The following is a 26,633-nucleotide window of genomic DNA, read 5'->3' as shown; positions in this document are numbered from 1 at the left end:
ATTGGGTCTGGGGCCATGCTACAGTGTGAACCAAAACAGTTAAATCAGAAGTGAGAATAGTGCATTACCAAAAGTTATTATAGGGGAACCATGACAGAGTCTAACGTGGCACACACAAGTTATTTTGTGCCATTTTGTCTTAGTGAAGGAGAGCAGTCCTGGGAACATTTTGTTTAGTAATAATATAGCAGGTATATACTTGCAGATTGACAAAAAGAGTTTCTTAACCTTAAATCTTGTGGGTTTTTCAAAATATTAAAAGATTCTCCCATTCTCCTACCCAGCTTTTTTGAGTTGTCTGCTAAAATTTATGTTAAATTAAAATTTGAATGAAAGCAAATCTAACATCAAAACTCACAGATCAAGATGAATCCATGTTCTGTTTAAGATTAATGGATTGCTTTCTCCACACTCAGGAAACGTAAAGTACAATATAAAGCATTAGTGAATCTTTTTAAAAACAGATTATGCTGCCAAACCTTTGATCTTGGTTATTGACCAAAAAAATAAAAGAATAAATTGTGAACCTGATGCACTTTTATGTTTCTTTCTAATGCAGTTAGAGGCATAGGCAGAGAACGTGATCAATAAGAAATTAGTGTTTCAATCATTAACAGGATATTAGTTACTTTATGGCATTCATTAAAAGTGTTTTTGAGATGGGATTCCTGTAATTAGAGATTGCAACTATAAATATAATGAATTTGTGCTACTTTAATGTGCTAATGGGATGGTCTTGGAAAAGGAATCAATGCATTATCACCTCAGTTTAGAATCAGAACCCAATACCTACAATGAGAGGACAAAGTCTATGTGCATGTGCTGACTGATGCTTTATCTTGAAATGGTTTTAGGCAGAGGAAGCGTGCTGAAGAGTCAGGAGGTGTTTTAAAAGACTATCTCAGAAAAGCATACCAAAGAAAACATCCCAAAGGCTGTCACTGTCCTCTCATAACCCTGAATTGTTGCAGAAATGGAAGATACAACTCTTTTATTTTTCTGGTTTTTGGTTTGTGGATGCTTTGGATTTTTGTTTCTGTGTTTTTGATTTTTTGTTGTTGTTGTTGTCTTTTTATTAGAGCTGAAAGAAACACAAGATTGTTAATGTAATGTTTTGTTCTTTTGTTCAAATTCAGTGCTGAGTACAAGAGGAGAACTAAGTACATACAGAAAAGCTTGAATCCCGAGTGGAATCAGACAGTCATTTATAAAAATATCTCCGTGGAGCAGGTGCGTGACTGGTGCTGCTCTTCAGTGCTATTTGCTGCTTTATTATTTGCATGGTCTGCAGTGCTCCCTGTGAAGGGAGCAGTGCTACTGGCAATTCTCTATCTCCCTGTAAAATCTTGTCAGATTTAGGAGAAATTTGGAATTCTTTCCTTGCCTCTGATAGAGCTTACTATGGAAATACTCTTTTCTTGACCTTCTATTCATTAAAATGGTAATTTGTGGGGATCACACTCATAATCACGGTGTAAGTAGAGATGTGATAATTTAAAAAATGATAATGGAATAAATTAATAAGGGAAGAAATTAAGACATAAGTTTCTGAGGTAGATGCAGAAATCATAGTCAGTATGTTTCAAAAGCCATGCAAGCTGACACAAACCACAGTTTCTATATTTTTTAAATATTAATAAACCATAGATATGCAATTTTAGATTTATCAGCAATTTAGATCAATATCTTGATATATTAATCACATTAAAATAAGTAGACGATATTTGATTTCCTTGGCATAGAAAGATTTAACTCACATCTGGGGAGGATATCTGCAGTCTCCTCTGTTTCTTGGTGGCTTCCTTACTCCAACTGTGCTTCTGAAGCAATTGAGTCCTCTAATCCTGCATCTCTCCTCATGAAGGACTTTTTACCAACTTGAAAAACATTAAATGGGCAAAATAATGATCAGTTCATTTTTTAAAATTATGAAGTATGTTTTATAGAGTACTGGATTTGCTTGCAGTCCTGAATATTTTTGTCTTTCTTTCTGTTTTGTTCTTAATACTTTCAACCTCACTTTACAATGCAATTTAATCTTTCAGTACTTTTAAAAAAGCCCAGAATAACCAGTCTCTTTAGTGAATAGATTTCCCAATGCTTTTAATACTCTTCTCCATCACAACCCCAAGACCTCAATAAAATCTTCCCAATTTAAAATTTTATTTTTCTTTCTTCTCATTCATTGAGAGGAACATAGATTAAGATACTAATTTTTGCATGGAACAAAACCCTTCCCACAGTGGGATTTGCCTTGTTGCTTATGTAATCTACATGTGTGGATTTAGCAGGCAGTAGCTGAGATTTACTTCAGATCTGTCCTGTTGTAGGTAGTGGTTTGCGGGGTTTTTCTCACTGCTTCATGAAGGCTTTTATAAATGGTAGTTATTTGACAATTAAAACATCAGAATAAAACCACTGATGTTTGCCTAGCTGCAATATAAACCCTAAGTCTTCTTAGTTTGGCAAAAGGGTTTGGTAAGGCTTTACAATATTTCCAAAGTCAGCTTTTAATCTAAGAAATATTCTTCAGTTTTCTTAATTTGCTTGGGGGTTCTGCTATGACACTTCACAGAGCTGTTGATGCGTGCTGGGGTGTTATAAATGCATTGGCTCTTTGATGCTTTGCAAACAGATAATGATATAATTCTAGGATTGCTCTGACACTGACTTTAATGACAAAAACAAAAAAAATCGTATATCTTTGATGTCAGTTTTTGGACCAGTATTTGATGTAACTTGCCTTTAGTTTGCATGTTGAATGTTCTGCATTTCTGCTTTCCATTTACAAATCCCCTCCTTTTCCCTTCCTCTGAGACTGTTATGCAGTGTTTATGGTTTTAAGTGCATACATTTCATTTGAACACCAAATATCTTTTATATGTTGGTGTCTTGTCACACAGAACTGTGTGCAGAGAACAGTTTCCTTCCATACCTTTCCATGGCTTCTATCTATTGCTGAGATACCAGTGTGTGTGACTTTTGTCCTGCAAAATTCCATGCCCTGGCTTACAGAATATACGGTGAAGCACATTTCTAAATCCCAAATATTTCAATGCTGATGATAAGTATCTTCTACAGTCTGAAGAGCTCTCACCATGTAAGAGACCACAATTTGTACTCATAACCCTCATATATCTGTCTTTCAAAATAGTTACAGATATAAATAGAAATACAAGACAATAATTGCATTAGACTGAGAATGAGTGTTCTGTTCACCCAACAACCAAAACTGCATCACACATTGTTACACAATTAGCAGCCACATTCAAACATAAATTCATGAATTTTTATATCCAGTATTTCTTCAAAGAAGCATTTCCTTTTCCCCATGCTTTTTTCTCTCCATCAAAGCATGCGTTGCTTGCAGACAGTAAATAAGTATTATTAAATATTTCCTAATATAGTTTGTTTAACGTCACTGTCTAGACTTCAGCTCCTTGTACAATTTTTTATTTTCCTTTTCTCTTTCATAAAGTAGCCGAAGTTAAATTGAAAATAATTATGGGAAATAGATCACTCTTTGAAATGAAACACTTTTTCAAGGTCAGAATGACTAGTTTTATCACATTTATAGCAAATTTTAGTTTGACAGCTGAAGAAAAAATAAATTAAACTGGGAACATTTAGTAATTTAAGGTTTTTGTTAAGTAATAAAATTGAAATAATTACAATCTAAAGGAAGTCTGAATATACAAATATTACAAATGCTGTGCAGTAATTGCCAAATCAAGTCCAATACCTACTCACAGCAAGAAAGAAAACATTAGACTAATTTAAGGAGAAGATGATAAAAGATGTAAGCTGTGTTGCTGGGGAGGCCATTGGTATACTGTATGACCACACTGTAAGGTGTGGCTTAATTTTGCCTCTTTGCCTCAATTTCTTACCTGCCAAAAACAAATAAAAGCATTTACTTATATAAAATAATTCAATAAAGCAAATAATTTTGCTGTAATTTATGTCTGTAATTTGAAGGTAATATATTTAGAAAGATTAATATTTTCAAAATCTTTGAGTGATGCGGAAACCTCTGTCTTATTTCCAAAAGTAAGGAAATATTTTGTATGAATCAGTAAGGCATTGGTATTTAAATATTACTTAACATCTAGGACAATAGAAAGTAAATTTCTAAGTGGCCTGTAAGCCTTTTTGTCCTCCCATGTACCAAATTACATCAATATAGAGGAGAGAAGAGAACAATAAAATGTTAGATATTAATGTAAACAAAAATAACTGTAATGGAATATCTAATACATTAATTTCTATTCATCAAACATCCTGACTGAAATTGCAATATTCTGTGTTTTTTTCTGAAGTAATTTTAGTAATATCCTTTTAATACAGAAGAAAAAACAAGCTGCATCAAAATTACTTCTTTCCTAATGGAAATCCTAGTATGAAACTTTCAAAGAATATATGGTAAATATTTTCAGTAGTGCATATTTAGCTACACAGGCAGACGTTATTCATAACATCCAGACATTTAAAATGAGAAACCAGCCCTTCTGTACCTGTGGAGTTGGTTATGACTTCCATAAGAGACAATATTTTTCACATTGGCTATTTCTGCAAATTCCTTGATTTTCTTTAAAATATGGCTGTCCATAGACAGCCTAAAGCTAACTGTAGTTCACATGCAGTAATATGCTTCTAGGTGGATTTTTATTTATTTTATTTTATTGTTACTTTTTTTTTTTTTCCCAACAATGCCAAGACTTAAATTAGTAATTGTTTGGTAAGATTTTTTTTCAGAGTATGTTTGGAACTCAGATGACATTCGCAATATGTGGAAACTGCATTCCTTCTTTTAGTGACGCTCAATTTCCTGTTGCTACATTGCCCACTTGCAGAATGCCACGGTCAGACAGAGGGTTCCTCCAACCCATTCCAGTATTGCAGTCTGTTGTACTTCTGATGAGCATCTGAGCTCCAGGATTCACAACCTAAAACTGATTGATGTAAGGCAGAACCCTACGTTGTGGTGATGGTGAAATGGCTGCTTTGAAAATCAGCAGCCATTTAGTGCTCTTTGCCACCATAGTGGTACATAGATATATCTTCAGAAAAGACAATTTTCCTCTGCTTTGAAACTCATTTCATGCACTCTTCCTAATAAAAGTATTTCTATGGTTTTTCATTGTCATAATATTTTATAAAAGCTTTATTAAACTAAAAGGCTTAAAATAGATTTTGCAAAGAAGTATAGAGTATTGTAAGTTTTCATCATAGTTTTATTATCACACTGTTGCAAAGAAGCTAGCAAAGTATGGCTGCAGTTACTTGAAAATCTTTTCTATTTTCCCATTTCTACAAAAATTCTTCAAACCTTATGGGGTTTTATTCCCATTTCCTGGATCTATACATTCTTCTCTCTATCTTTGAACAGTCATAAAGACGAAATTTCCTCCCCAAATTGCAATAACTATGACAATACATTTCTGAAAAGTATTTCTGCTATCCCTTTTTTAAATGGCAAAAATACATATACTTAGTATATCAGCTAGTAGAAAATTGTATCATCCAGGAAGCCAGAGGCATCATGGACCAATAGGTCCTCAGCTCACTTTTCAGGTTATTTTTCTTGTTGCCGTTTCAATACTGTCTTGGAACAGCAAAGAAAAGGTATTTTATTCAGACAAGGAAATCAGCTTTAGAAATATTCTGTAAGCAATGTTCAAAAAATAATATTTTTGTTCAAATTTTACTTGCATTTTTGCAGGGTATTTTTTAAAAGAATGCTTAAGAAGAATATTGCTTAATTATGTAAGAATGAGACAGAGCAATTAAAGAATTGCTCTGAAACATCTTTTTAAAAAAATCATAGGTTTCAAGTTGTGCAGTTGCCTGTTTGAAGAGTATTTCGTTGATGCTAAAAATAATTTAATTCCCCTTTGTGTGGGTTTTCCAGGATATGCTGATTTAAATTTTCTTTTCATAAACATTGGCTTTGCATGGTTGTGCATTTTTCTAAAGTTTGCTGGGAGCAGATGATATTCTGAATACATAATAATGAAATTAAATTATCACTTAAAGGCAATTGCAGGTCATTAGGAACTATCTTAGTCTGTTGCTGTATTAAATCAAGGGGCAATGGAGGGAAATTGATGAGATCATGGTGCTAATAACTCATGTTGTGGGTTCAATCCTGGATGTACAGACCATCCACTTAAGAGTTGCACTCAATGATCCTTGTGAGTCACTCCCAACTCAGATTATTCTGTGGTTCTGTAAATAGTCAAAAGTGCTTTCATTGCAAGTATATGCAATATGTACAGTAATTGGTATAGATTATCATTTTGAGCAATGACTTGATCCTTTGCTGTCCCTCTGTGCCCAGCAGCCAATTAACAGAGCAGTGACTGACAGGTTGTTTCTGTTAGGATGACAACCTCAACTATTATGTAACAATTCTTCTTCTGAATTATTTTATTAAAATATGTGCAGAGTCCTCTTTTCCTCAGTAATGCTTGCATTCTTCATTTGTAACTTCTCAGCCTGACTTTGCAGACATCCTACATCCTGCAGGATTTTGTCCTCCTCTCTTTCAAGCCACATGAATTTATTACTGCCTTGCCAGCCACCTTATAGCCTTTTGCCCTAGCAGAGAAAATCAGTAATCAATCCTGCCCCTACATGTCCTCAGAGACCCCTGGAAAAACACTCAGGTCAGTCTTTACAATAAGGTCAATTGATTTGGCCAACAGTTTCTCTGTCCTGTGCTCTCTTGTCATATAAAAAGATTATGTTTTTCTTACTGTGGCCTATGGAAGAATGCTTGGCACAGCCTTCATGCTTAACAAGATCTGTAGATAATGGGTTTTGACAGCTGTCATTAATACCCAACAGTACAACTTGTCCACATGCCCGGATCACTTGCAGACTGTCACTGACTACACTGAATTCTGCAAGCATTAAAGCCTGGCCTTCACAGATGAGGTTATGTAAATAGGGTGTTTGATATAATACATTTGAAATTCACACTCTAATGAACTTCAGGCAGATGTCTGAGTTCAGATGAGAAAAGGGGTAGGAACTAAAAAATGGGGACTTAAAAATCAGTTTGACTCTTGTAGTGGACATAAATTCTATCCAAAACAACTTGGAAATTCCTAAAATAGGGCCAAGCACAATCCCATCTGTCTTGATAACAAATAATAGCACCAAATTATTTTTCTCAGAACAAAGTTGATGAGGGGGTGAAAAATGCCTACCTGTCAATATGAAAAAGGATATATGGGGGAAATAATCTATAGAAACCACCATAAAGACTTGATCTGAAATTCATGAGGTTAATTTTCCTTTTATTTGAATTGCAGCTGAAAAAGAAAACATTGGAAGTGACTGTCTGGGATTATGATAGATTCTCCTCAAACGATTTCCTCGGTGAAGTAAGTATATTATTTCTTCCTCTCTACTAGTAATAACTTCAGGCCATTATTTGGAGACTGGGCTCTTTCAAGGTATGGTACATGTGTAGAGCAAATCTTTTTTTAACATCCCAGTTTCACTGTTGTCTTCATAACAAGTGGTCATGATTTCTTTAATTTAGTAATGGAAGATATATCCCTTTTATCTTGATTAATTGTGTATAAGCAAATTTAGGACCCAGCAAAATGTTAATTTGCTGAAAATGAATATTTTTTTTAAGCGTGAGACAGTAACAACGTTCACAGTGACTCCAGAGGAAATTCTTGGTATGACTGGAAGCTGTCTGACTTGATTTTACCATAACATAGGAAGGCTGAGGAGGTATTAGTCTTTGTAAATGATTAAAGGATTAAATTCTGGAATCAAGCCATTTTTTAACACATGCACAGCTATCTTCAAATATGAGGAGTTTAGTCTTACTGATCAGTCTTGTTTTTAACGTTCTGAAATAGTAATATCATTACCAAAGTATGACTGAAGGCAAAATCTAATCTTGCAATTAATAATAAATAAGCTGAGTGTTATGGGAAGAAGGGTTTCTCTTTTTAAAAAAATAAACAAACGTACGCATATATAAGGCAGAATTACCAGCAATATCTATGATATAAAAATAATTTAAAAAGCAATTGCAAGTAAAGATTATAATTAGAAACAAGCACAGGAAGATTGATCACTCATACAGAGTAACTGAGAGTAACTAGTCTCATTCTACATTTGAATTCTGAAAAAAAACCACACAGTTCAGCTCCAGTGCTCCTTCGCGTAACTATCAAACTGAGCAGTGTCACTATTTGAACAATTACTAAAATAAATGTATAGGAAGCTCCTACATGATCACTTATTTCCTGCATATTGTGTCCATATTTTTGTTGAGTTCAGCATGTTTGTCCAAATGCAGGGCCTTACTGAATATTTACATCCTTGTTTTTATGTCATTTAGAAAAGGGATGCTCAAGCAACTGATTCTACGTGAAGATTTAAACCTTTCCCCTTCAAATTTTATTCAACCTCTAGAAGTAATTTTTCTTTTTTTTTTTTTTTTTTTTTTTTCCCAGTTGTGAAAGCAGTTATTCAGGGATTCAGGGAAACAAGCAACAGAAAAGACTATTCAGTGTATCTCAGCATCAGGATGTCCAGAGGAATAAATCCTGCACTATAACATCAGATGTGGGATATCCAAATTGTGTCCCAAAGACTTGCTTGAATCGAGCCAGCAGCACTTGTGTGACCCAGAGGAAAAGTGGCACATCATGGTCCATATCCATGGAAAGTGAGACCTCTCCTCCTAAAAAGCAGAGGCCCCAGCCTACACTGCCTATTGGCAACAATCCTCAGCTATGCTATCTTCCTAGTTATTTTTAAAGCTTTATTAAAAACCACAACAGGGTGCATGCTAAATAGTTCATCTGTTAACATTAATTTTAGGTCTAACCAGAAAGACCAAGCCGGATCATGGACATCCTATAAAACTATAAGGAAAAAAGGAAAGAAAAATGGGTTTTAACCTAAAAATCATCAGTTGCTGGGAATCTTCCCCATTACTAAACTTGAAGGGGCTTTCTTTAATTCAGGGTCTTGTAATGAAGTGACAAAAACATTGCTACCTGACGTAGTTTCACACTTTATTTGTCTAGCAGTTTTAAAACTTCCCTACCTGACATCAATTTTAACCCTGTCACTTTAGAGCCAGACGCAAAGCTATTTTTGACCTTCCTTCCTTCAAGACTCTGTGATGGATTTCAGTACTTTACATCCCTTGACCGTGTCAGCTGCAAGCTTATTAAGGAAGGAAGGAAGGAAGGAACTTTATAGGTGTCAATGCTTTGTTTGTTTTACTTCTGTTTTTTTTAAAGAAATTTCACAGTAGTCCTGCTAACAGTGAAGGTGATTTCAGTGAGCAGATTTCATCTGCAATGTCTGGGGATTTTTTAGCCAGTTTATTTGTTTCATTCCCACATTACCATTGGTCCTCTTCTTTTTTTTTATTTTTTTTTTCTCAGTAATGTTTAGATGCCTAAATGGTCCATTGAATTCTATGATTTTAGTGAAGTGCAAGAGTAACCCTGTTTTTCTCTTTTTGTTGCTACTTTTACATATGTGGATTTTTTTACACACTGAAGAAGCATGAGTTTCATATTATTGAAGATTTTAATAAAAACAAATATGAAACTTGCCCCACCCCCCCTTAAAAGCACTGATAAAAGGGAGAAAATTATACTGCTTGGTTATCCTATTAAAATATGCCTGTACAGAGGCAGAATGCCTGGATGTCTTTTTAATGTCTTTTTACTGAAGCTATCAAGCTAGTGCTCACAAGCTGCCCTCGAAACTGCCCAGTCATCTTTGTGTGGAGCTATGTCATACTCAGAGGACTCAGCTCATTGTCCTTACTGAGGTCCTGGTGAGAAGACATTGGTTCAGACACATCAATATGCTACTGAATCTGGGTTTGGGGTCACGGCGTGCTCAGAGACTCCTGAACCTCTCAGCGCGCAGCCTTATACCCTTCACTCTTACACATGACTGCAGCTTCTGACAACACAACTTTAGTCTCTTCTGCTGAGTGCAATCATTAATGCGTCAGATACAAGCCATATATTATACTTTGATTTATTTGTAGGTATTAATTGAGTTATCCAGCATCTCTCAGCTTGACAACACTCCCCGGTGGTATCCTCTTAAAGAACAGAGTGAAAACATAGATCATGGGAAATCTCATTCTGAAAAGAGTAGCCAGCAATCTCCAAAACCATCTGTCATCAAGAGCAGAAGTCATGGAATCTTCCCAGACCCCTCCAAGGGTAGGAATGACTTGGTGCTCCTGATATGAAATATTTTCCCAGATGATGTGTAAACCTTTGCTATATGTAAGTTCTAACAGAAAAATAAAGATAATGGTATGAAGTTTATATACATTTTGATTAAAAATGCATTTATCTCTGTGATTAATTAGTTGGAGACAAGGCTTAAATTGTCTTCTCAGCCAGCTTACTGAGTAATTATGTCCTTAAAACAGCGGCATACAGACTATATGTGCTTTGCTCACCTGCTATAGATTCTGTGCCCTTTTCATTTTCTTGATAGCCTTGGGCAAACTCAATACATATTTACTTTCTATTTTTCATGTTCCTTAAATATTCTATGGATTTTTTTTCTTCCGAAAATGCCACGTTAATATTTTATAGAACAACAATTATGTTGCAATAGTGCATATGCATTTCCAGTCAATAATAATGGATTGCAGCACATCTCAGTTGTATTGGAAATCAGTGGAGCTGATACAGTAGAAATATACTAATGTTTACAAAAGAAGAATTGATTTCAGTGTCTCCTGCTCCAAGAAATTTGTCTCTAATTCTTTTTTTTATGCTAAGTTGTCAGTGGACAGGTGCTCAATTAGAGCACCTTATGTGTCCAATCAAAGCAAAAAACATTCCATCTACAATCCAGATTAGAGCCCCAGAGGGACAAGACCCTGCTCCATCTCCTCTCTATTTCTCTGTGTAACATTTTGCCAGGGACTGGTGTCTATATAAGATGTCTGTCTGAATTAGGGGTAAGTGTAGAAGATGTTGTAAGTTAGGCTGTGATTTTCCTGATGGCATTATTCAGGATAAAATGACTTACATTTGCTAAGTGTTTGGTACTGGTGCAGGTGGTGCTGTTTAGCCTCGGCATACTAGAGAATAGAAAGTGGAAAACACTATGCCATCATTCCACCACTTTGAACCAGCACAGGAGGTCTAATTCACAGGTGACAAAAAAACAGTACTAAATAAATTTTTCTTTGGGCCAGGTAACTTCGGAGGAAGTAGAAAACAGTGCTTCATAAGAGTTTCCTAATTGCGATATATCATGATACTTCAAATGGAAAGGCACAGCTTAATCTTTATGCCTTGTTCTGGAATTCATCCAGAAAGACCAGTCAAAAGAAAGAGGATGAAATAGTTTGTTTTTAATAAATGCAAGAGTTGTGCTTCTTCATTTTCCTGGTAGACATGCAGGTGCCCACCATTGAGAAATCCCACAGCAGCCCAGGGAGCTCCAAATCTTCTTCTGAAGGACATCTGCGCTCTCACGGTCCATCTCGCAGCCAAAGCAAAACCAGCGTCACTCAAACTCACCTTGAAGACGCTGGGGCAGCCATCGCCGCTGCTGAAGCAGCTGTGCAGCAGCTTCGCCTTCAACCAAGTAAAAGACGCAAATAAATTCCTCAGCATGGCAGCTTAATGTTCATCTGTTGCCTTTTTCCCTGCTGTCCTTCCCTTTTTGGCTATTTTTTTTTTTTCTGTTCTTGGCACACTGTGCTCACTCTGTTCAATGTCTTTCTTTGTGTGCCTGTGTGTGAATACATATAATTACAATATACTCTTGTATTTAGAAGTCTTTTATTTATTTATTTATTTATTTTATAAAGACTGCAGTGAAACTGGCTGTTTCTCCATCAGTCCCTTCACTCATGGTCCATGACGTTCCATGGTTGTGCATGACTCACAGAGAAGTCCATTGTGTTTTGATGTCACTAAATACCTACCAACAAAAGAATCAAAAACTGCAGAGATGCAACTGCCAGCTTTTCAAATTGCATATAAGACTGAGACCACATTAATAACTGGATGTATCTATAAGTAGTAATCATGAAGGACAGTACTATACACACAAAAAGAGATTTGAAGTTAAAGAAACATTTTTTAACTACATGGCTGAGATTTCTATTTTTGAAACATGACTGTAAATATCTATATTTTTTTTTGAAAGGAAATATAAGGCAACCTTCTTTATATCTCAGATAAGATTGTGTTAGTGATAAGCAGAACAGAAATACAATAAAAACATTAAACACAATAAGTGCAAAACCATTAAACACACAGAGCCAGTAACAACATCAGATTTCAACAATGTTGTCAAGTCAGAAAACTCAGAGGGAGTTGAGAGCTAAGTCAGGTGTCACAATTCGATTTTTCAAGTAATTTTTTAACGTGTATTGATTAAGGGTCAAGATAGATTTCATCTGACAACTTCAAATAGGTTAATGAATAGAATTATTCCATTCAAAAGGATTACTTTCCAGAGTATATTTCAGACAAGTATCATCTGATTGCTAGCTGAGGGTTTAGTTGATGATTAATTAAATCTCTCTGACTGTGAAGTCATTGTGTTTGTCTTTAGGATTTGTTGATATGCCATAAAATCACCATGGTATAATGCAAAACTGGGGGAAAATTATTCCCCTTGTCTTCACTGTCATTAATACAGAAACAGCCAGTTTTGATACTCTTTAATGCTGTGCATGTGGTGTCTCTTTGGTGTTTGAAAACACTAATTACTTAAATACAGAAAAAAAACACTTCTGTTTGCATGAATAACATTTAAGCTGGTTCCATCTGAGGATACATACTCTGGGTTTCCATTTCACCCACACTGCCACAGCAGCACATAAAAGCGGTCAGTCTAATCATGCCAGGAAGCAGCACAGACACAGCATAGCAGGAGTCCTCCCCATTCAAAGAACTCAGTCTGACAATCTGCCTCCACCAGCCAATGACAACAAAGACCAAAGCCAACTAGCCCTCAGGAAAGTGATGTCTGATGGACCAGTCAAGCCTGAAGGAGGTGAGCAGAAAGACATGGTTAAGAAACCCACTACATCCCAAATACTTCTTGCCATGTCAACTAAGTCATTGCAATATTTAATTTTTTTTTATTTTACCCCTCCATTAAGTGATGTAAATGTTAACATGAATCAAGAACTCTGCTTGATTTTTCCACCTATCAGCACATAAATCCATAATGAAAAACTGTGTTATGAAGCATTATGAAACAACAAATGTGTGCACTTCCATTCCACTGGAGTACTTGGAATTCTGTTGAAAAGTAGTATAGCTTTGCTCATGTTGTTGCCTAATAAAAAGCATGCATCCAAGCTGGTCTGCTTAAGCATGATTGGACATTTTTTGTACTGTGACAACAACCTAACTGCACATTTTTGTTTCTGAAAATGTAATTGGGACAATAAGAATTCCTGTTTCCTCTTCCAACATTATCATGTCAACAGTCATTAGCATAGATAATTTTTCAAACCATCAGTGGAAAGGAAAGGAGTTTTGATCCATGTATAGCTCAATCTCTTGATAATTTTCCTATCAGCATCTTTAAAAAATATTTTCTACTTGTAGGCACCTGTAATACCACATATCACCAATTTATTCCCTCATCACAAATAAAGAGCCAGACTCTCAATCAGTTCAAATTGCCACTGTTCTTTTGACTGCTGGAGCATCTTGTTTATTTCCATGGAATCTGAGGGATAATCCAAATAAATGTTCTAACTGAACTCCCAGATGTTCTCTTGTGCTGTAATCCCTTCCTAAGTTCTCGGGATTCATTGAAGGTTTTTCTGTCAACACCATTGCACACATTGGACAATATAAGCTGGCTCAGAGGGGTGCAGGAGAGAAAGAGGAAATGGTACTTCAGACAACGTATTCTAAAGGCAACAAGTCACTCAGATGATGAATGTGATGTTAAAACAACTAATTAACAGGACAAAAGTAACAGATCTTTTCAAACGTTTAGAAATGCCAAGGTTTTTTTCTTAGGAGAGCCTTTAGAATCCATCAATAAATCCATATATTTACACAAACACCAGAGAATGTCTTCGTACAAGCTCAGGCATCGTGTCTGAAAACTGCATACCACTCCTGGGGGATAGACCATGCAAATGTAAATGACTTTTATGATTTTTCCAGGTGTCCTGTCTGTCGAGTTTTATCCCAGACTCCTAGCCCTGTGGTGATGCCTTTTCACACAGACATGTAATGCAAAACATTTTGGTTGTGATATAAGGTTGAATTAAGTTTCAGATACGCTTTTGTAATAAGGAAATAGAGAGTGTGTTGGCTTCAAGTACTTGTGCCAACAAATTGTTATTCCAACTTTACTTTTAAAATTGAAAAAAAGACTATGAACTGATATATACATGACTCAGAAATATTGGAATCATCATAGAGAGTTATGGGAATAAGAGTCCACATTATAAATAATAGGAGTCCACAATAATATATTAAAAATGTTAGAATTGTTATGCAGAGATATAGTATTTTGGTCTTTTTACTTCTGACAAATAAACACAATGCATGGTCACCTACACAATGTTTATAAGACTGGTTTCAGACCTGTGGGATGTTTTGGCTTCTCTTTATTGCACCAAGGATAGTTTGTCCAAATTTATTCATTTAAGGTGGGACAGTAGTTACCATTTGGAGGTTAATGACTCTCATGACTTTTAGCAGGAATGAAAAGCAAGATGATTTCACTGCAGTTTTGTGGAGTATGAAAATAAAATGAGATGAGTCTATAACCCCAAATGGAAAAAGCACCAAAGATACTCAAAACAGCTTCCAACTTATGGACTTCCTTGTGGGATGAAGAGATGATAAAGGAAGGAAGGGCTTCCCCTGCATTGTGAACTGTGAATGTTAGGGCATCATCAATTTCCAAGTCCATTCCTAAAGGGATGTTGCATGTTTGTGGTACCTGCCTCCATTATAGCCTACTTTGTTGGTACCTGGAAAAGAACACATTAGGAACTGGTTTTAATGACTGGAACAGTCATCTTGACAAATTAGTAATTTTTTTGTTACTATGTCTCAAATCCTTTTACTAAGGAAGCCAGTACAGACGATCCACAACATTATTGGTTTATTATTATTATTATTATTATTATTATTATTAGCCACAGCTATTTCTCTGTGCATTTATTAAACAACAACACCTTTTAGAGGAGTTGTTTGGTTCTTTTCAGTCCAACTACACAACGGTGATGGAAATTATTCTATGCTGTAAAGTCCTTCTATGCCTAAAATAACCCTCAGAAAATGTGTCCTCCTTTGATCTAGTCTCTCAATAGCTTCATTTTTTTTCTCTTTAATTGAACTGGCTCTAGAAAAAACAACAAAGCAAACAAGGCAAGAATCCTCAGTCATTCTGAGAGTGTCTCAGAGAAATCCTTCTCTGCTTCTGGTTCATAGGACCCTTTCTATTGGGTCTATTTTGTTAGTTATTAATTCTGTGTCTATTGAGAAGTAAAAAGGAAATTATAAACAAAACCACCACCTATAATATAAATAGCAAATCTTGTGAATACAAAGGTGTTTCATCAGTTTTCTGTTGAACTGAATTGTTTCTGTATTCCTTTTAAAGAGTAAACCTATATTTAAATCAATCTGATTTAAAATCAAGGTGAAGATGCAACAAAAACTGTTGTTTTTTTTTTAAAAAAAACCTTTGTAAAATCCAACATTCAGCTACAGCAATTAATTAATAATAAACCTTGAAGTATAATTTTGTCATTGCCCATGAGAGATAAGAGTGTGATCTGCAAAGAAACCAACTCCACGCTACACTTTGCCATCACATCCCTCAGAGAGGAACAATAACATTTCAGAGCCAGCTCTTTGAAGCCAGAAGTTGCAAGGAATCCAAGCCAGAGGAAGAGAGCAGTGCCTAGGCTTGAGTCAATTTGATTTAGGTTTTGTGCAATCTATGAATCATTTCCAATTACATATTCACATAAAATTAAGCACAATTCCTTCAACATAAATCTGTGTATTAGAGTTTATCCACCAGGTGAGTCAGTTTTAGACACAGTGTGATTCAGTCCACCATCTTTTCAGTCAGTAATTTATCCCACAGAACAATCTTCTCATTGTGTGGAATTTTCTTGGTAGGTTAGCTATGTTTTAAATAAATTATTTTAGAGTTCTTCAGATATTTGGAGAGTTGGAGATGTTCTGATGATTATTACTAGTTCTCTAGATGCATGCATATGAAAGACTAGTTGTATTTGGAATATAATTATACTGATTTTATACAAAGAACAAGTATTTTCAAACCTAGCTTATAAATTTAAAGGGATGAAGAGAATGTTTTAGTATTAATACCTTCCAATAAAGTGAATAAGAATGACAAGGAACAGGAAAAAACTTCAGCATCTGAGTTAAGAAGAGAGGAGCACCACCTCTGCCTCACCATAGTAGAAATTGTAGCCTTCAGGGAAGTAAGTTCAGAGCAGAAAACAAAAGATATTTTGCATCATATAATCAGCATTTATCTACATAACTGCTCATTTTTTAAAAATTACACACTTTTATAGGGGCCTGTGCTCTCTAAAGAGATGTAGTTGAATGGGTAAAATTTGATGGGCTTGTCCTTATTTGCACAGAAAAAGATGCCACATTTTCCCCTAAAGGACAATAATTGTACAATGAAAAATCAATTCCTTTATTACATTAGAATACCCAGGGGTGAACAAAAAACCCATTATTTTATGACCAAATAAGAGGATTTCTAGAAATTTATTTTGAATCTTCCTAGCATCTTTGAAGAAGAGTAAATTAATAATTATATAGTAAATAGCTCATTGAGTTCAAGTCTCCACAGCTTTGTAGCCCTATATATTTTTTCATTCTTTCCAAGAGACACTCATGAAAGAGAAGGTAGAAGTCAATATGCTATTGCTTGTATATCATTTGTTGATGGATGCCATAGGCAACTCCTCTTCTATTTACCTCACATTAACCCAAACAAACAACCTGTCAAGATAAAAACACTGCTGTACTCCTGACCTGAATTAGTTAGCAAATGTTAAAGATCTAGAGAAACTGCCCTGTGTTTCAGTTAAAGATCCAAACATGCCTGTAATTTAAGGCAATACCAACATTATAATTCTACAGGAATTTCTGTCTATTTCTCAATAATGGAAAGGGTTTTTCAAGATCAAACCTCTAGCAATTTAAAATCACAACATTTTCTTTAAAGAAGCCTCTGACGTGTACCTATGTTTTTTTTTTGTCCCTGAAAATGTTGGGGGCGGGGGGATGGGGGGAAGGCAGGGGCAAGGAGGAGAGGAGAAAATGAAGCACCATAGCATTTCATAGAGAACATTTCCATCTTTTATGTTACACATTTTCTGTCATGACACAAAGGCTTTTCCAAACAGCTGTGTCAAGTGATTTTACTGGTCAGGGGGTGATCTACTCTCAGAGCTGATACTGGTAGCTAGAATACCTACAGCAGCAAAACTCTACATCACTGTTTTCAGAATTGTACCCTATTAAGCCTATCAATATAAGCAACTCAAAAAATGCCAGTTTTAAACTCCTCAGTTCAAAAGGCAGCACACCTGCTTATAAGTGCCTTGAACCAACAACTCTGACACACGTTCTCTTAAGTGTCAACATAAGAGGTTAAAGCTACACAGACACTGTTGTCACTATACAGCCCATGATGCAAGTCTGAGCCAGCATTGTGCAATTTCTATCCACTTAGCTGCAAGAAATTAAAATTGACATGAATTTTCCTTACCATTAAGTTCCATTTACTTGCTTTAGCAACAATGGAGTGAAAGGAAATTGATTCCTAGGTTATATAAATCTTCTGAATTTGATATGATTGTGGTTCCAAATACCTGCTTATTTGGGATCCCTTTTGGTCTATATCCATTTTCACACATTTAATAGGCAGTGCCATGTTTTAATTTCCCACATTATTTTAGGATATTTCCTTCACACTTAAATAATTTATAGCCCAAAGTGTTCAGTGACTCATGTCACTAGTTTCTTAATTTCCGAGTTAAATGGGTCTTATTGCTACAAATACATATTGCTACAAATACATATTTCCAAGAATCGTCATCAAAACAAGAACAGTTCATCCCCACTCTCTGCAGATAGCTGTAATCAGATTCTGTCTTTTCAACCTTGTTTCAATCTAATAGCTGGCCCATTTTGCTTTGGTTATTTCTGCTATTTATTCTTCCACCATTTTAAGATGACGTGCAATTTCAGAGAATTGCTCAGATTCTTCATTTGATAACTCTTATTTCAAAAGTTATTTTCCAAAATTCTGTATGGTAGACTAACCCCACAGAGTGCATGGAAAGTTTTTTCATCTGAATTGCTTTCTTGGGAAAAGAAATTACTTCAGCACAGTTTCAGAAGTGTGTTGTTCTTCTGCTACTCAGTTCAAATGGTAAATTTTTCTGTAAAGGGCTGTCTTGACATTTCACAAAATATTCCTATTCAGTGTAGAGTCAAATCCATGTCTAATATACAGCTGTGGCTGTGGTGAGACCTAGCTTAAAGTCCTGTTCAGTATGAGGGAGCATTAGAAAAATAAACTACTGACCTGAAGTAGATGTGTTTGATGACCAGTTGTTTCTCCATTCTGTTGCAAATTCACAAAAGATGCAACATGCAGTCCCAACAACAGTTTTACCCTGTAGAGCCTAACAGAGCAAGCTGAAGCAGCTCCTGCTTTTAATGGTAACAAACACTTCATAAAAACAGGAAAATTGGCATTTGGGGCACTTTGAGGTTGAAGCGTTTGAAACACAAGGCTACTGAGAGTGAAAGGAAGCCAAGCTTCTTCCAACAGACACTGCATGAGATGCCCAGTCTGATGATCATCAGAAAATTACACCCAGCAGATCAGTGCTTTCACCTTCTCCCTTGGGCTTGCATCTCTTTCAGATGACTCAGCATGATGCTTTCAGCCTTTTTTGTCACCCGGAGCTTCTCAGAAGATGGACAGTTAAAAGAAAATTTTTTTTTTACTAATTTGAGGCCAATTGTAACTTGATCCTGAATCCATACTTGAAGGCATTTTTCCCTCCTCCTGTTTAGTTCACAAACAGAACCATCATTCCCAATGGTTTTGACAGAGTATTTCTGTTTCTAGACAGAAACTTGGAAAGGGGAACATCTACAATTTATTCATCAGGAGAAAGTGCTGGTTGAATCTTTGCTTTCCTACATATGAAACACAGAACTCTACAGTCAACTTTTTGAAATTTAAATCTTAAAAAACATCCACTCATTGTAGAAGAATGGCTGGAGTGGCTGAGAGCACTGGAATGTTTCCATTTTCCTGCTGACTGATAGCTCCTGTGTGAATGATCTATCTTCCCTATATTAGGTTTTAACAAAGCATCTTCTCTGTTGTCTGTTGAAAACAATTTTCTGAAAGATTTAGTGAAATCATATGCCTTCCAAGCTTTCCTCTCTTAATGATTTTAATAAGAAATTTTCTTCATACTAAGGAGTGACTTACATGTTTTCCTTTGTTCTAAAACTTTATTTTCTAACTGGGTCCATAAGCCAAGGCATAAGTAAATACATATTTTTGCCATACTAATAATAATTTCAAAAATAGAAATAAAAAGAACTGAAAGATGGGGACAGTGCTAACTTCTGTTTTATTGAGTCAGCAATTATTTTCCAAGAAGGGAATACATGTCCAAACATCATTCTGTGGAATTTTTTCTTCTTCCAGTAAACCACACAGAGTACAAAAGGATCCTATCTAACCATTATCATTTTTTCTTGGGAAACACTGGTCCTACCTCAGGTATTAAATTATCATCCACTTTCTTGGAATCTGAAATAAATACTGTAAGCTGTTGAGAACTTCTTTATATATATTTTTTAATGTATAAACTCATTTATATATTATTCACTAGAATGATTGAACTGAATTTTTTCTCATGCCAGAGCCTGTAAAACAGGCAGTTTAACAGAATCACTCAGAGGCAGCATTAACACCACATTTCAAACTACTAAATGTGACATATGTACCCATTAACACCCTTTCCAAGTAGAGAACATTTCATCTCATCAAGGGAACTACCAGCCAAAATAGGATTAACAGATGAAAATTAAATCAAACCACAACAATAGCTTTGCATAATAGGAAAATCTGTGCCCCATTTCAGAGAAAGCAGCTCATATTAGAGTTTTAAACTTTAATTTCGTATTTCTATTCTCCATAGTTCAGTGGCTGGGCAGCCCAGACAACAGGAATAATGCAGTCCATAAAAAGTGCCAAGCACCTGATAAGCTATGCAAAGGGTTTAAAGAAAAAGGGCTGGAGGGGGTGAAGGGTTATCTGCTTTCTCCCAGAGAGAGGCCAGATGAAGGTGTATAATGATCTTCAGTTAAGCTTTGTCTCTTCCATCTGCTGAGGCCTGAAGGGTCTTTTCTCTAAAATTGTAAGGCTTTAAGAATCATATGTAATTGGCAGCAAAACCTTGCCTATGACAAGTATTTAAAAGATTTTTAAGCTTTCTAAGAGTTTCTAGGAGTTGCTTGTTGGGTTTAGGGTTGTTTTGGGGAGGGGTGGACGGTTAGAGATGTTGCTTAAGAGCCAGGGAATAATTTGTGAAAACAAAGGGCAAGGAAGCCATGAAATATAGCTCTTCCACATTCTGAATACTTAATACTCAAATGATGGAAAATGCCTTCACCTGAGTTCCTATTCAGATCAACACTGGAGATTTCAGTAAAGCAAGACCTTGTAGCTTCAGGCACCTGTGTGATACCAGATGACAATATCTAATCTTTGGACCCAAGTGAATCCATATGAAACTGCTCAAATGCTACAGACCAAAGCACCTCCTGCCAGAGCTTTGATGTTAATACCTGAGGACTAAATCATTTTCTAGTATAAGCAGCTGTAAGAAAAACCTCTGTAACTCAGAATTAACCTGCCCTAATACCACAATTAAAAGTAAAATTAAAACTAAATATAATGCAATAGTTGCCTGTCCTTCATATGGATATGAATCCAATTGACCAAGCAAGGTAGAAAATGTTCTCACACTTTCAAGATTTCACAGACCTTATGTAGACTGGTAAGACTAGAGGAGCAACACAGTGAGCTCTGACTTTCTTGTTAAAGTTTTGAAGGCAATGTTTTCAAGTATTCAAAGAGAAAGGGCAAGACTGCAAGTGGGTGTGCAGACTAGCTTCTTGAACATAGAAGCATGGAAAATAGTTATAACTATTCTCAGGGAAAATATTGCATGGCAGCAAGCATTGCCACTTCATTACAACTCCAAAGTTTTGCATATAACCAGCAGAAACTTAGAGGTCTAGATGGATCTGTAAAAATCCTGACATGTAGAAAATGTGGGTGTCTCACAAGTTGTGAGATTATCTCCATATCCAGATTCTGAATCTGTCATGAAACCAGCTGTAAATCTATTTGTGGACTTCATTTCTTGTTACAAACTGACACTGTGATTCATTACTTTCATAGAGCAGACAGGAAAAAAAGAAGAACATAAACTTCAGAGTTTTCAAAATCCAGTCATGAATCTAAACTTGGATCCATTATAACCATTCACCAAGTGATCTTATGCAAAAAATTGATATGGAAGATTATATGAATTAGTGAAAACAGTAGAAAAACTAAAAATAAATCATACTGAATGTGTAATCAAGATACAGCTGTTTCAAAAGAAACAGCTTTTGGTTGATTATAAATAGATGAAGCAAAACTTTTAATCCATTTCTAAAGGCTTAATTCAAGCTTTTCTGGATTGAACTAAATTCTAGGTTCTTACTGGTTTTAAAAATCCACCAGTAAAGATATAAGAAATTAATTCAGACAGTAGTTTTTACGGCAGAGTCAGTAAAAAAAGAAAAAAAAAACAAAAACAAAAACAACAACAAAAAAACTAGATATGAAAGATCCTCTCAGGCCACATACGTTATGGTGGATATATGTGCTACACTAAGCAAATTCATGCCTGAGGGAAGGACTGAAGATTCTTTACTGTGCTGTCACAATATTGTTTTGGCTTCTGTGGGTTTTGCAGATTTGTACTCACCTGTGAGGCATTTGTCATGCCATGGCCCCCCCCCCAAAAAAAGAAAAATAAAAAAAAGGGAACAAAATTGCCTAATCTAAAGGAACTCTCAGAATTCCAAACAGAAAACATCTGCAGACATATATGTCATGCAAACCTGAGAACTGAGGTAGTGAATTTGTTAGGGACAGGCCTGAGAGAGCCACAGTTCAGGCTGTTGAATACAGGGCAAGTGGCAATAGTGCACCATAATGGAGAGTTTGACCTCTCATCTCTGAAATGTCACTCTTGCCCAGCATTTCTCAGCAGCATTTTGCTGACATATCACCGCAGGCATAGGAATTCACTCACAGCACCACCAGCTGAAAGCAATAGAGCAACCACTGCACACAGCCACCCCAGCTGGCTGTCTCTCTGGAAAACCATGGGTGACTTTCCTCCAGGTGAGACATTGAGAGTATTTGGTAATAACACTATGATTTTATTTTTTTTTTCCTTTTGTATTTCCATCCAAGAAGGCAGCCTATGATCAATGTATAAAATCATGGAACAGAGCTAAAGAATAATTTTATCTGAAAACAATGTTCACTGATAAATTCCCCTTCTGGTTGTAGGCAACAGTGAAACAAAGGAGAGTAACAGATTAGAAAATATAAAAAAAGTTACTTGACACGTGGTTTACCAGTGAAGAGTCACTGTGGAGAATAAGAGTTTTGTATTAAAGTTTGCCCAAAAACTGATGATAAATGAATTGCTTAATTTATTTCTTCTAGTTCAAATTACTCACCTGTTTTACCTGTTTTTGCATTATGTTTGAGGACACTCAACTTCCTGGCCCCACATCAGGCAGCATGCAGCATTCTTCACCAAAAATATTACTCAATTAGTCAGACATAAAAAATATTGAATGCCAGTTTAAAGAAAGTCATTGTTGGGGCTCTGGCTCATATTAAATTTCCAGTTAGATACTTGACTAATTTATTTTAAAGAAGAATCTCTTTCAACTACTTGCATAGGAGTTTCACACTTCAGCAAAACAACATAAAACCTCATTAAGACTTCATAGAAAAATAACTTTGCAAAACAGTATTTTCTATCTTCCGTGGATATGCTCAGTAGGTTGAAATAGGTGAAACATGACAACAGCAGATGTATTAGAGGACGTTTAGCAAAAAATTTCCCCAAATCTATATAACATTCCCAGACAATTGTGTTATTCAATATGAGAATAGCTACTCTACTGTTCCTGTATTGTAGTTGTTCCTGACATGTAGTGTCACTGTGTCCCTTTTCATTTATATTTCTCAACTTGCTAAATGCCAAATACTGGATGATTTTTTTCATATAGTGCAGTAATGTCCAAAACACTAAATAAGGCAATCTGAAGCAAAACTAGCATATGCTGTACTATCACCAAATGGTATTAAATTAGATTAAGGCATCTCCCATGAAAATATGCTCATTGAAATTCTATGCATGTAGTAAGAAAGATCCAGATGGGTAGGAGCATTTGAGAAATATAATGCATAGCTGTGTTATGTCTGAAGAGGGGTGGGGATGTTCTCTGTGACTATAGATTGTGTGCTTATACATCTTTGCAAACTGTCCTCAAAATCACCAAATGCAAAGAACATTTCATGAGGAATATGAGTAAGACCCACTGGGCTTTCATTTTTAGAATATCATACGAAGTGTTTCAGGCAAATAACAGCTTTCTGTCCCTTTAATCAGAAAAGCAGTGTTAATTATTCTATCCTGCTCTTTTTTTTCCTTCAGGCTGTTGATTTGAACTATTAATATGACTGGAGAAAAAAAAAAATATATGGTGGTGTACGATTTGGTTTAGAACACTTTATTCTACCTGAAAATAAACTTCATATGCAAAATATGATAAAGTAATATTTGAATGTAAAATATAAAAGTGAAAGTGTTTGCAGCATGTGATTTTGATAAATTATACTTTTTCTTAATGTCAGTGGTACTGATGTCTTACAAGTTTTTAGTAACCACACGTTCCTGCTCTGTACAGCAAGGTCTACTAATCACCGACCTGCAGAAAGTTCTGTCTCCACTGGCTCATCAGCCAGTAGTTTTGGCAGTGGATACAGCATGGATAGCGAAGGCAGCAGCAGTGCCACGGCAGAGAATAATCTATTTCCCATCCCAAGAATGTAAGGCTTTTCTGTTAATATATTGTAACCTCCATGCACAATTTATAGCACTTTCACCTGCCAGTCATCTTCTTATGAAGTTTCTTCTGCAGATTTATGAAGCAGAATAGCAGCTACCTGGGGGGAATTCCCCAGAGTTCAGACTTTTATTCTGCTTTGATGAACATTGAATTGTTAATAACCAACTAAACCTCTGCCTCAAACTCATGAAGTTCTTCCTGTATATAGATGTACTGGTCTCAGCCTTTGATGAAAGTGTATAGAGATGGGCTTGGCTTATGGTTTAAAAGTATAATTATTGTAGGATTGAGGAAGCTTAGTTTAAGTTTTCAGATTTTCCTCCCTCTGTAAAGAGGTGCTACTGAGGGGAATTCATACTCAGGATACAGCCAAACTTTTCCCAAGTTTTTGGGAGTTTCAGTAGGATATCTCAGTTCTTAGCTGAAAAAAGTTTTTTGGTACAGAATCCCTGTAGGAATTATCAAGCTACTATCAGTGTAATAATCCTATAAAAAGATTTAATTATCCAAATTTTTTACCCACTTAAGTACTCCACAGAGAAATGTTTTGCCAGGATTTTTTCACCTCCTCTGTCATCATGCACCATCATTTAGCAATTTCATTTATATTCCCTAGCAGAACAAAGTAAATTCTGATCAACTAAATTATTCTGGCCTGAAAAAAAAATTTTGAATTTTTTGTTCTCAAAACATTAGTTGGTGGTCATCGTTAATTCATTGTATGCAGTAGTTGTTCAGTATTTTCTCTAGAACAATTTTTTTTTTCCCCTTGAAACTGTGAACTATTAATCACAAAAGACATAAGCTTCCTTGAAAAACTGGAATGAAGTGAAAATTCTCTAGATTTGTGATATTTCTGAGTATCATTTTCAAAAACAAATCCCAATAGTATTTGTCTACATCTTGTTAGTAGCTGAAGGGAAAAAAGGGATAAACATAAAACTTGAATCTCACCTTCAGAATCTAGGAGGATTATGTGAGCTTAGGTCAACAATTGTTTAATTTTTCACTCGTATTTGTTCTATTTCACTTATAATTGTAATTTCACTTGTATTGTTCTAGTCTAAAAGGGGAGGGGAAAGATTGTCTTTGTCTTTGATAGCATCAAAAGAAAAAGAAAAATATTGGGCTGTTACTCCTAGTGAGAAAAGCAAAGACGCATAAAATCTTTGTGCATAACACAAGATGGAGATCTCAATAGAAATTTCCAGTTCACACTTGCCAAACTTGAGTCCATTATAAATAACACCATTTACTGTGCATTGACTAGCAATGTGACTGTACCTACACTTACTTTCTATTTGGCAGACAGACTCATTGGTCTCTTAAGCCTGAAATCAACCCCACTTCTACTGAAAAGAAAGAGGAAGTCTCCACAGCTTCAGATTTTCACTTATAGAATTTGTTCTCATTAATTATGCTTAATTAAATAACATATATGCACCACTCATTTTTTCTAAGGCTGTACTATTTTTTTATACTGCCATTTTATATTAAGATATTTATATGCTGATATTAGAAAGAATCTTTAAAATTACACAGGAAATTTATACAGACAAGACCTGCTTCATTTTCCATGTTAGTCTCCAGAGCTTTACTTAACAATATAAAGAAAATGAATGACAAAATAAGTGTTTACTGTCAGATCATTGATTGTGAGAATGTTTAAAATACTCTTTTCATTTTGAATTCTGTATAAAAAAATCTCGTTTATCTGAATACATGCATAATTGAAATGCTACTCATCATTTGCATTCATACTGGCTTGATAATGACTTCAGGGACTCTGACCTTATACTCTAATTCAGGAAATCCAGAAGACCACAGTTTAAAATTTGGATGTGAAGTATTAAGTAGGCTAAATATTTTTAAGTATCTTGGCATTTAAAAACCTTTTTGGTTATAAGCTCTCTGCTTAGAATAAGTTTCTGGTGTATCAAAAGAAATTGTTGGATATGCTGAATTTTAAAGTCTTTGTTTTAGTCCAAGTAGTTTTAACCGTACGAACAATTAGTCTTGAAGCAAAATAAAATAATTAAATGGTGGCACCATGGGAATTGTTTGATGAGGCAACTAATTAGAATACTTGCCAATATTAAGTACCTATAACTATCAAAGGAAATTAATGATTTTATACAGTTACATAAATCTGAATATATCTTATAAAGTCTTTCTTTTTTTAATATTTTTAAAATACTCCTATTATACAACTGTAATATCCCTGAAAGCTACTCATGTTCTTATCTCTGATAAAGACCAGATTCTCTATGCCTTTGTGTTGTGTAGCCTGATATGGCTGTAAAATAAAATTCATTTTGAATGCAAAGGTGAAAAACAATTGAATGGTATGTAAGGAATATA

General features: G+C 35.3%; 1 protein-coding gene across 1 annotated transcript in view; it reads left to right on the top strand.

Annotated features, from left to right (window-relative positions):
• The window catches only part of PCLO (piccolo presynaptic cytomatrix protein), a 310,788-nt gene that overhangs the window by 246,132 nt on the left and 38,023 nt on the right, over window positions 1-26,633 (top strand). Inside the window, exons 18-23 of the mRNA XM_062491657.1 lie at window positions 1,137-1,230; window positions 7,320-7,391; window positions 10,052-10,232; window positions 11,428-11,622; window positions 12,862-13,044; window positions 24,111-24,252. Of these exons, the coding sequence (XP_062347641.1) occupies window positions 1,137-1,230; window positions 7,320-7,391; window positions 10,052-10,232; window positions 11,428-11,622; window positions 12,862-13,044; window positions 24,111-24,252 (867 nt within the window). The remainder of the gene's footprint in view (window positions 1-1,136; window positions 1,231-7,319; window positions 7,392-10,051; window positions 10,233-11,427; window positions 11,623-12,861; window positions 13,045-24,110; window positions 24,253-26,633) is intronic.

Source organism: Cinclus cinclus, chromosome 4, assembly GCF_963662255.1.
Source record: "Cinclus cinclus chromosome 4, bCinCin1.1, whole genome shotgun sequence".
Lineage (NCBI taxonomy): Eukaryota > Metazoa > Chordata > Aves > Passeriformes > Cinclidae > Cinclus > Cinclus cinclus.
The sequence above is the reverse complement of the archived record's forward strand: the minus strand, read 5'-3'. Positions and strand labels throughout refer to the sequence as shown.